Source organism: Myotis davidii, unplaced genomic scaffold (assembly GCF_000327345.1).
Source record: "Myotis davidii unplaced genomic scaffold, ASM32734v1 scaffold735, whole genome shotgun sequence".
Taxonomy (NCBI): Eukaryota; Metazoa; Chordata; class Mammalia; order Chiroptera; family Vespertilionidae; genus Myotis; species Myotis davidii.
The window spans coordinates 667,199-679,940 of NW_006286235.1; the positions used below are offsets into that span (position 1 = coordinate 667,199).

The window sequence follows — 12,742 nt, forward strand, 5'->3', positions numbered from 1 at the left end:
TATCTCCAGGAATGCAAGTCTTCCAGGGGATATATTCGCCATCTGCAATCACCACATATTGTATACAAGATCCTTAATCTGGGTGGATATCAGCCTCTTTTGTAAAAATGTGTTAAATGCTGAAAACAAATTGAGATAGAAATAATGCCATACTACATCTGAGGAAGAAAATATTACATGTGATAATCCAGGATATTTATATAAGCTTTTCTTGAATTGAGGGTAGGACTGAGAAATGCAACACTACATTCCCTGAACATTTGTATAATATGCTTCATTCAGACCCTGTTATTAGGTTTGAAGGTATAATAGCAAACACTCTTCCACTTATTCCCCCAGATCCACTTCATACACTTTCCTAGACCTGTTTGTTCTCTGGCTTCTGGTTGCCTTAGGCCAATTGTCAGGAGATGGGATGGTGTAAAGGAGAATGAGGTTGGGGTTTCCCTTTCATGGAAATGCCCTATTTCCTGTCACAGTCCCTCACCCCGCAGTGCCTCCAGGCCCTTCTCATTCCTTCAGCCCCAGTGTGCCTACTGAATGTACTTGTATTCCTCTTCCAGATTATGGCCTGTCCCCCTGTTCCCCTACAGTCTGCTCACACTTTAATAAAGAGCTCTCTTATTAAATGAATCTCAAATTGCCCAATGGGGTGCCATCTGTTTCCATCTGGGATAATTATTAATACAGTCTCTGTACAAGATTTTTGTGTGGAATGCACATCTAATGGCTATGTGTTCATGTGGGCTGGTGAGGAGGCCATAAAGAAGTACTTAAATAATTAAGCTAATTTCACATGGTGATTAGTGCTATGAGGAAAAAGAAATCAAGTGCCGTTAAACTCAGTGTCAGAAAACTACTCTCGGGCAAAGCTTTAGAGCTGCGATCTCAGAGAAGTGGAGAAAGCAGACCTGGAAATAACACAGGGTGGGGTACCCCAGGGAGGCAGAGCAGGGGAGCACAGCCCTTCAGAGCACCCAGGGAGAGCCCAGGTGGCCACAGCATCCTGCCATGGGAAGGGTGGTATCAAAACAGACCACAGTGGGGGAAGGAAGTCACAGTGCTTTTCAAAGATAAATAAACTTTCTGGGAAGCCTCTTGAAAATCAACAAGCAGAACCATGTCAAACTAGACAGCTTCTGCCCAGCAAAAGAATCAGTCAGCAAAATTAAAAAGCAATCTATGGAATGGGAGAAAATATCTGCAGATCTATCTTTAATAAGGGATTATTACTCAAAATAGGGAAGACTCATATAGCTCAACAACAACAACAACAAAAACTGTTAAAAATGGGCAGAGGAACTGAATAACTTTTTTGCAATGAGGTTATACAAATGGCCACATGCAAAGGTGCTTGACATCAATAACCATCACGGAAAGTCAAATCAAAAGCGCACTAAGGCATCACAGTTGTGAGAATGGCTGTCACCATAAAGACAGAGAGAGTAGTAAGAGTTGGAAGAAAGTGGAGAAGAACACTTGTATACTGTGGGTGGAGAAGAAAATTGGTGCAGCCATTATGAAAAATAGCGTGGAGGTTCCTCACAAAATTAAAGTTAGAACTACCTTATGGTCCACAATCCTACTTCTGGACATATATCTAGAGAAAATAAATGTCGTAAAAACAAAAATAAATAAAAACAGAGGCTCATAGAATATCTGTGCCTCCATGTTCATTGCAGCATTATTCTCAATAGCTAAAATATAGAAATATCCTAAGTATCCACCTGTGCATGATTGGATAAAGAAGACTGGACACAGAATAGAATATTAGTCATGAGGATCAAGGAAATCCTGTCATTTGAACAACAGGTTAAAACATTTGCTCATTACTCATCATCTGCTTTAGCATTTCCAGCGATTTAAAGCACATAATCTCACAAAGCACTGCTCTTATTTATGGACAGGTACTAACGTCCTTTTTATATGTAAAATGAATTTTTTTTTCTTTCTGGAATTCATACCAGCCATTGACAGCGGATTTCTCCAGCAGCACAGAACACGGCTAGTGCGTCTTGTACCTGACAGCTCTCCAGCTTCCTGAAGTCATGTGACACCTCCCCCCAGAGCACTCCCCTTTCAAGGTCAAACATTCTTCGCTCTGTCTGCTGACGTTCCATGGCTTTTGAAATTAGGCAAGTGAAGTTCACACAGAGTTCTCACAAAGTGTGGCAATGGTTCTCACAAGGAAACCATTGTCTGCAGAATGTTTTTAGTCAAGTACTTTTACTACAGATATGCAAAATATTTTAAAATAGCTAACCTGTTTTTTCATCTTAATACTTGTCTATTCCCCTAACACATTTCCTTCCTTACATTTATCACCATCTATTGTTTTTCTTTTCTTGTTAAGTTCCTATTAGTCCTTGTATGAATGGGGGGTGGGGGGAGAGTAATGATTGTTTTCTGTAGCAAATGCTCTTTTTTTTTACTCTTGAAGAGAAAAAAAGTTATATCTCTCTGACCAGCACCAATTGAGGTGTGTGAATCCTGTAAGACTTAACTCTGAATTAACATCAAAAAGCATTTTCAAATAATAAAGCACTCTTAAGAATTTATATTGTTACTACAAAATATAAACTCTGGGCTGTGCTTTACTTTTAAATGGGGCTCAAAACACCAACACATTTTTATTTTTTCATTTTATTTTATTTTATTTTTCTTTATTGATTAAGGTATTACATATGTGTCCTTATCCCCTCATTGCCCCCCGCCACCCCACTTCCCGTTCATGCCCTCACCCCCTGGTGTCTGTGTCCATTGGTTAGGCTTATATGCATGCATACAAGTCCTTTGGTTGATCTCTCCCTCTTACCCCTACCTTCCCTCTGAGGTGTTAGCATCTGATCGATGCTTCTCTGTCCTGGATCTGTTTTTGTTCATCAGTTTATGTTGTTCAATAGCATCCACAAATGAGTGAGATCATGTGATATTTATCTTTCTGTGACTGACTTATTTTGCTTCCAACACATTTTTAAAGTCCTGAAAAGTTTATTATCTGTCAGGATATGGCAGAAGGTTTCATTTAGGACAGAGCCTTGAAGATTATAATTTCTGAAATAAAGGTGATAGTCAAATTTAAAAAGCAAAAACCTCGCGAAAGAGTGATTTCTCTCAGCAACCTTTATCAGACTTCCCTGAACATAAGCTAGGAGAGGTTTTCAGAGCACAAACCATCAGCATTGTGAATAAAGGACAAAGGGCGGGGGCGAGTGTCTTATGCATGGAACTCCATTCTCACGTAACTGTTTTCATATGAAATCTAGAAATATGTTTAAATACATAAAATAAACACTCATAAACACACATTATTTTTGACAATGAACATGATATTGTAAAGAGTTCCAAAGATAGATGGTCATAAAGGTTGCACAACAATGTCATTGTGCTTAATGCCATTGAATTATACACTTAAAATGGCTAAGATGGTAATTTCATTATGTATATTTTGCCACAATAAAATTTTTAAGGTTCAGAAAAATGAAAAATTAAATTTGGATAAATTATATCATAATGTTCTCCCAAGTTGGGGCTCAGATAATTTAGGAAAATACAATATATCACCACATGATACACATAGTAGCAGTATCTAGTTACTCACGTCAGACTAGTTTTTGAAATCATTTAGGGAAAAATTTAAATAATTTAAAATAATTTTAAATATAATTTAAGACATAGGGTAAGTAATTCATAGTAATGGTTGTTTTCTTCAATTAAATAATTCTATAATCAATTATATGGAGATATTTAACATCTTGATTTCTTACACTAGGTAAAATGTTTCTTGCTTGATGTTTTATAAATTGTGAATGTTTTCCTAATTAAATGTTAAGTGTAAAAATGTATGTCATATAGCATAACATGTTAATATAATACATATGTAATAGGCTATAAAATTAACAATGTCAATGCTATTTAATATTTTATAGATTTATCTCTAATTGTGAGTTTTAAAAATATTTAATGGTATTTTAAGGCATATAAATGAATATTTGAACACAATTCAGAAAAAAAATTTCAGTTAATCCAAATAATGTTTGTCACACAACAGTGTCAATAAAGAAATCTTTAAATATATTTTTTCTTATTTTAAATGAAAAATAAATGGTTATATTTATCTCTTCATAAATCTTAGGCACCAGAAGTTTTGATGAGACTCTTTCTTTAAAAATTGTTTTTAACTGCATCTACACTCAAATGCGGAAACTTTTAAGATAATAGTTTCTCATGCATTTTATTTAATAAGAGCAAAAGGAATCATAAAAGAAAGCTATATGGCTGGAACAAATGGAGACTATTTCTGAGAAATTGCAATTATGCTTGATTTTTTATTTACTCTTATTAACCACAAGGTGATAAATTTGACAAGAAGTCTTCTTAATGGTTTCTGTGCATGAAAACTAGTTATCATTTTATTAATGAAGCGTTTCATCATCCACTCTTTTCCTGTCTAGTGGTCGGAGGTATTGTTAGTATCAAGACTTCTGTCTCCAGTGAAAATCAATGCTTCAAAAAATCTATTCCATAGTTTATGCCAGAATTGTTTCATCTTCAGTTCTAAATAATAATCACTATGTAAAAAATACAAATCACAATTATAAACCATATGATGAATATACTACTTTTCTATGGTATAATATTTTCTAAAGACATTAGAATTTATTCGAGGTTGGTAATTAACAAGTCAAGGGAATGTAAGTGTTTTGACTCATATAATTGTATCTGTCTAATATTAATTTGATTTTAACAATTATGTTTTTATCCATGCCATCTGCTTAAGTTCATCTTTGTGTGATTTTACCTTACATTTTCTTAAAGATAGATATTGGCTCCATCTATAGTCATGTCACCAATATCAAGTCCTTCATCTTTCTGCTCCCACATTTAATCTGAGTACATAAACTCACCTAGTTTATAGAGTTAATCACTGCAGGCCAGTAACTGTATTCTATACCTCACCAATCTCTCACCTCTTTTCTCGTCCCTCCATCCCCTCTGTCACTGAGAAGTGCTTCTTAGAGTTTGAAAAGATCTAAGACACATGTATTGTTCATACTTCTATTCCTATTAGATTACCCATTATGGTACACTTAGAAAAGATAGGTAATTATGTAAGAAAAAATAACCCATCATGCTTCCGCCTGATAAAAGGATGTTTAATATTTTAGATAACTTCCCTTCAATATTTGTTGATATCTTTCTCCTATCCAGCATGTAAAACAGTTTCTCTCAAAGCATGGGGACCTCATTTTCTTAAAAAACAAATACAAAATATTTCTGTCTACCCTCCTGCCCTTTCTAGACTTCCCATAGATTCTTATATATTTGTTTCTGAAAACAATTTAAATGGCTTGACTTAAAAATGAGACTGGTTTTAAAGACAGACTAGTTTGGTGTTTCCAGTTTGCCAAGCCTATCTTTTCCCTACTAGAAGCATAAAACTTTATTAATCCTAGTCCATCATTCATAACCTTTGATGAAAATAGCAATCAAAGCTCCATGATCATATCAAATGTCAACAAGGCCCAAACTGAACATGATTGAACCCAACCAAGAAAACCTGAAATAAAGGCCTGCTTTAGCCAGGCTAATAACACAATACATTAAGAAAGCAAGGACTTTTGAAAATGTAAAGTAAATCATACAGAGAATTCTAACTAGCACACAAAGATTTATATTCAATCCAAAGGAAATAGTTCTGTAGCAGTGAGGTAAGACCCTATTTTCCTTTGCTTAATTGCAGTGCATGCAAACTTTATTGTGGTATTAGAATAGGCAACTTCCCATGCCAAGATTTAATTAAAGTTTAAATATTGGTAATGTTATTTCTAATAAAAATTTACCTGTCTTGGGGTCAATAGAGAAGTAAGGCTGTCCCTGAAGAACGCTGTAAACAACTCGAGCGCTGTTTCCATAGGTTGGGTCATCCGCATCCGTGGCCTTGACCTGGAGCACATATGCACCTGGAAAATAGGAAGATTAGACGCTAGCATCTTTATTTGGCTGAGGTCAAGGCTATGTACGTTATCTGCTGGGCTTCTTTGGGGAGGGGGATTTGGCATTACTCTGTGAGCATATGATGTCACTGATAATAATTTAGCATTATAACCAAAATGTTAGGCAATGATATGGTTCGTGCAAATGATGCATGCTTTACATATCAATTTTAAAAGCTGTGTCCACTTCCAGTAGCTAGATCTTTGAACTAAAAGTCATCACGATAATTTTATTGATTTGTACCCCATAGAGAACATGCCACTGCTTACATGATCTCTTCTGCTTACTACAGATGCTTTAATTTCATGATTAGGACATCAATAGAAAAGCTAAAAGGTTTAAAGGCTTATTGAACTTTCAAGGGTGTAAGTAATTTGCAGTTGCAATTTAAAAATCAACAATTACATTCCAGCATTAGGGAACCTTTAATTGGGATAATATTTGAGAAATTGAGGAACACAAAATAATTGCAAACATAACTGTGAGAGCACCTCTATGTCTCTAGACTGCATTAACCCAAAGGCTCATTGACATAGAACATTAAAGACAATCCTAATTATTGTAGCATTTCTCATTTTTTTTGACACTTGGTCATATTACTTATGTACTAAGAGAAATTGAAGGGAATTTTTTTTAATCTTCTATATTCATAGTCATACTTGAGTCTTTACAAACATTTTTTGACTTTTTATTAAGTATAGTTGTATACAAACTTATATTGGTTATTTCAGTTTTGAGTGCACAGAATACTTGTTTACGATTTTTATACCTTACAGTGTGATCATTCCATTAAATCTAGTAATGATGTGTCACTTTGTAAACTTATCACAATATTACCCATCCCTTCCCTTCTGGTAGCCATCCCTTTGATCTTGCCTCCTACAACTTTGTAAGTGAGTACCTCTTTTTACTATCCTGTTCAACACCACTATTCTGACTTGAAATAAAGTAAAAGCAAAAATATCAAACCAGAAATAAATACATTAATATGTTGCTAACGAAGGAAGGAAATCTCTACTGAGCATAAAGGAGTAATATGTGCACCCCAAGTTATACAACCAGCAGCACCCCTTTTACCTCTTGGAAGAGTCAAAAGTAACTGCTCAGTTTGGGGAATATAAAATTGCTACTTTCCTTTCAGTTGCTCAGGCTTTTTTTTTAAAAGAAATATTTTGAAACAATGTCCAAATTTTACAATCAAAGTATTGAAGTGCAGTGATGTTAAAGTAAGCATTAATTCATTGATTCATTCATTTCTTCTTTCTTTTTTTTAAAATATATTTTATTGATTTTTTACAGAGAGGAAGGGAGAGAGAGAGAGTTAGAAATATCGATGAGAGAGAAACATCGATCAGCTGCCTCCTGCACATCCCCTACTGGGGATGTCCCCACAACCCAGGTACATGCCCTTGACCGGAATCGAACCTGGGACCTTTCAGTCCACAGGCCGACGCTCTATCCACTGAGCCAAACCAGTTTGGGCCATTTCTTCTTTCAATAAGTGTGCAGTGGAGTAGTACCATGGTACTACTCCGAACATACAATAAAATATATGTTACGTAATTACTTACTCTGTCTAATGCCATGTCCAGCATGGCAGTTTTAGATTCTACTCTTTTTTTTTTGGGGGGGGGGGCATCTTGGGTAGTAAATCAACAAACTTGCTAGAAATACATGGAAAATATAAGTGGATTAAAGTGCATCAATGGCCTGTTTGAAATCTTTTATTAATTTCACTGATGAATATAAATATTCCATTTTTTTGCTTTTCTTTTTAAAAATTTTTACTTTTATTGTTGAAAGTATTACATATGTCCTCCTTTTCCCCGCTTTGACCTCTCCTAGCCCACACCCCTCCCCCCAGGCTTATACATACAAGCATACAAGTTCTTTGGTTAATCTATTCCAACCCGCCCACCCCTGCCTTTCCTCTGAGATTCAACAGTCTGTTCCATGCTTCTATGTCTCTGGATCTATTTTGATATTCTATTAGTTGAATACATTATTTGCCTTTTCTCATCCCTGCAACTATCTCAGCTGGCTTGCATCCCCACTGACAATTGCAAGGCTGGAAAGCATCCCTAACTTGCCTTTTCCTCCACCTCTTTTTACATAAGGGCATCGGAGTCATTGTCCCATAGCACAGAATCAATCACGGTACTCTCCTTCATTAAAAAAAAATTAAAAATCTAATGGGTTTATCTTCCTATTAAAAGAAAAATAATCTAAACCCCTTGACATGCTATGGATAGCATGGCATGAATGGGTTTCAATATCCTTCCCACAGTAGTTTCCAACTGTGCTGCCAGGGACTCCTGCAGGGACCACACAGATGTATTGACTGTTTATTTGAAGCTCTTTCATTCCTCTGTGCTCTTGCCCAAGAGACCCTGTTACCTGGAGGACATTCACCTCCACCAGCAGGAGAAATCCTACTCACCCTTGATGTCCCAGCTCCACTGTCTTTTCTAGGAATCCTAGTTTTTCTGCAAGAAGTAGAGATATTTTCTCCACCCTCTGTACTCTCGTGAACTGTAAAACCATTTACATCAACAGTCCTTCCACATTTACTCTTTGTACATGTGGTGCCTGTCATGAAGTGAGCCCCGAATAAATGTTTATCAGTTTGATACTTATCGTGTTCATATACATACACAAAGGACACAAATACTATACACACAACACTCTAAACGGGTGATCCAGCAGCTAGTTATGGCCTTTACAGGATTTTAAAACACTAAATTGGGAGTTTAACTTGTCTTGAATTTTCAAATGTATCGATGTTCTCACTTCAGAAAGCAGAACCAAAAATGAGTGACAATGCATTAAAAAACCCCATAAGTAAAACATAGCCAGAATACGCAATGCAAACCCAGGGGATTTAATATAAATGCCTTTGTGAATAACATTAACCTTTCACACTGATGAATAAACAGGAAAAGAGAGAGGAATTCCACATGGCATATCATTTCCTTTTTGCTTTTACTTTATGTATACATAGCATTATAAACAAGAAATAATACACTTAGAGTTAGAGAATCATAAATACGTAGAAATTGCTTCTGAAACAGAATTTGAAAATATATGTACATATTATTACATAAAAAGGCATCCAGAGCAGAGAAATGTAAAGCATAAAGGTTTTTACAGCCAAGCTAGAGAGAGTGTTGTGTGTGAGTGTGTGTGCGAGTGTGTGTGTGTGTGCGAGTGTGTGTGTGTACATTTATGAGATTCCACAAAGATATTGGAGGTCTGCTAAAGCAGAATTTAATCATAAAGTAAAACTAAGCATAGATGCACAGCAGGTGAGTTTAGTATTTAAAGTAACTGGGTCCTTTAATCCACTTCACATTAGATTTCACTGCACTGCCCACTTGGCTTTTCCTTCTGAGGATTCTCTTACTGCGTTTGCCCCTGAAAGTTGTAAATGATGCCTCTGACTTCTTTGTCTCCCATAAGGGCTGCAGATAAGGCATCCACCAGGATGAAAAACACCAATTCCTGAGCCCCCATCAGAAAGTCTAATTTAATTTTCGGGGTGTGCCAAGCAAGTAACAGAACTTTTTACAACCTTGGCAGATAAGTCTAATGAGTACTCAGGCCTGAGAAGCTCAGCCCCATATAATTTCTCTAGAAACTTTCCTCAACAGAAGAGGTTGTATTGCTTGCCATTGTGAAAGCCATCTTTGCTTCTGGAACCCTAGGTTTGAACCCCAGGTTTGCTCCTGGTGCCTAGGTTTGAATCCTACATCAACTACTAGCTGTGTGACCTCAAGCTAATTAGTTAACCTCTGTTTTAGATTCCCCATATACAAAAAAGTGAAAAAAATAGTATCCATTTCAGCAGTATTAAATGAGTTAATATTTTTAAGGAAATTATGCGTTTTCCACATAGTATGTGCTATTAAAGTGTATGTAAATAAAATAATTACATATGAACTCACTCTTCTCCTGCACCACACATAGGGTGACCACTCCCAAATGTGTAACACTAGCATGATTCCTATCCTCACGTCCCACCCCTCGATGTTCCTATACTGATCTAGACTTTATCTTCCGTATGTTAAAAAATGCAATTTTGAGAATACTTAGTTAAAAGGTATCAAAATGGAAATGAGACTGGGATGGTTGGATCACTTCCTTAGCAACTCAAGAAAGAAGAGTTTGTGTACTTGTTTTTTCTTAATTTCTTTATTGATTAAGGTATTTCATATGTGTCCTTATCCCTCCATTATTCTCCCAACCCTTCCCACTCATGCCCTCACCCCCTGTTGTCTGTGTCCATAGGTTAGGCTTATATGCATGCATACAAGTCCTTTGGTGTATACTTGTTAAATCTGTGTGAAATAACCAGAACTTTTAATGATTAGAAAGAACTTCTGTCATAACAATCTCCTAGAGTGGAAGTAACGTCCCCTTCAAATGTACTTCTAGGATCAGAGCAGGAAACTTGGTTTCTCTCTGAACCCAATTCCGACCCCGCTCAGCCTGGCCTCACAGTGTCCCCCAGCCACCCTAATGCTGTGACAATAACTTATGAATTGTTATTCAGCCCAAGAACCCAAAAGCACTCTAAGGTTATAAAATCCCATCCTAGCTGTGTCCTAAAAATTTTAAACTATACATATTTATACCTTGTGAGTCAACTGTACTTTGATGGATAAGTGAATCCATTTTTATGAGCCTTTTATCTCTCCTTTGTGTGCCAAGAATTCTATACCAGGAACATCAGTACAAATGCTAATGTCTGTTCTCAGTGACACCTACTGAATTCCGATTTCCAGTGATGGTGCAAGTTGCCTCCTTTGTGCCTAGTGTCATTTGAAAATTATTTTCACAGGAAATTCCATAAAATTCATGATGAAAGATACAGGTTTGGAATTCATTCACTCAGTGGCTCTAAGCTATAACTCAGTAAACTTTGCTCTTTTTTTTTTTCTGTGCAGCAGTGTATTCTTGAAGGATAAATAAAGCCCGTTTGATTCAAATGCTTCTAAGCAAGGTGTTAAGGATGATTAATGTAATTAATTAGCTTATCTAATACACACCATACATGCCTAAACTTAATTGTTTTTATTTGATTCGATGAATCTGCCATGTTAAGGGTAAGAAAGATCTTTCTACCTATTAATCAACCCAGGAATCCATGCATCCATTCATTCATTCATCTACCCCATGTACCCATCATCTCTCTCTCACTCTATTTCCATTATCTATCTGTTTATCTAGTTTTAATGGAGGGAAAATTCAAATTGAGTGTATTTGTGTGTGTGTGTGTGTGTGTGTGTGTGTGTGTGTGTGTGTGTGTGTGAAAACCAGAAGTCAGAAGTACTGAATCGTAGAACCAGCTCTGTAATGAAATATATGATCTTTTGCAAGTTATTTTAATTCTGTAAAGATAATGTGATTTCAATGGATGGTGTAGTGATTGATCCAAATTAATCCCACCTAAGGTTAAAAAGTGTTTATATACCTATTCATATATCACTATGTCCCTCACACTTCCTTACATGTTAGATGAAGCTTAACTCTTTTGAAGGTGTTTGGCTGAAGTCTAAACTAACAAACACAGTCTTTTTTCTGGTTAATAATGGTTGATTAGGGAGTGTAAATATAACCCATTCCCAGTTAATAAAAGCAGAGATGTTTGCTGAGACCTTCTAAGAAATGCCCTCTTTCTCTTTTTCTCTGGACACAGGTGTGCAAATGTGTGGAACTTCATTACCTACTGCAACACCTTGGGGGAAAGTGGCTAGAGACAGTCACACAAGAGGCACAAACTTGGGAATCCCAGGAAAAATAAATGGGGACTCTTGGTCAAACCCTAATGAAGCTTAACCCCCAAGCGTTTTGATGATATGAGACCTAAATTCCTTTTTGTGTGAAATTTTATACTTTGACTTAAATGGGCATTTCTGTAACTTTAAATTAACAACATGTTGGCAATTCACTTAAACCCTCTAACCTTCTGTTATTTCTAATCCAAAATGAGAGTATAAATGGTCAGGATCTCATGAAACCCATTTGTGAGTTAATGCATATAAATTGCTTAGTATAATAACTGGCACATAGGGAGCCCATGTGAAATGGTTGTTAAAATTCTTCATCTTTAGAAAAAGGGGTAAGATTTCATTGGTTTCCTTCTAATTGCAGTAAATATGTTGTACAAATTGAAACAATATCCAATTTTAACTATTTCCAAAATAACTTTGTCATTATTGCAGATTAATGGTCTGGTTACAGGATTTTTAACGTTATCACTGCTCTGTCCAAATTCCTCAGTGCTGTGCCATGAATCACTGCATTCAGTCTGAACTCTTTCAAGACTGTTCACAGTCTGATTGATAACCATCGACATTTTTTCATTTTAAAATTTAACTCTTCAGCTTCTTCAGACCGTCTCTTCAGGGAAATGTGTTGTATCCACTGTCCAACAAACATGGGCAATGAATTTTTGGTGAACTCTGAGCTTCTTATCTAAGAATTGGAAACATATATCTAAACTCCACAAAAGGTTTGCAAAGTATAACCTAAGTACATACATCGCCTGCTCTGGTGTCTGCATCTCAGTCTGTTCCCATAAACCAGTCTACCCTTGGGAGGACGACAGACAAGCCCATTCACCGTTACACTTTCACAGAATATTTCCATCAGCCTCTTCCTTTGGTTGAAATCTTGCTTTCCCCCATCCTAGCACTTCCTGTTAGCACAGTATAGGCCCACAACTGTCTTCCTTCAACTTCCC

The 12,742-nt window shown here is 36.3% G+C and overlaps 1 protein-coding gene across 1 annotated transcript in view; it reads right to left on the reverse strand.

Moving 5' to 3' along the window:
- Positions 1-12,742, reverse strand: part of CDH12 (cadherin 12) — a 171,151-nt gene that overhangs the window by 52,437 nt on the left and 105,972 nt on the right. The window contains exon 3 of the mRNA XM_015559829.1: positions 5,844-5,963. Coding sequence (XP_015415315.1) covers positions 5,844-5,963 — 120 coding nt within the window. The remainder of the gene's footprint in view (positions 1-5,843; positions 5,964-12,742) is intronic.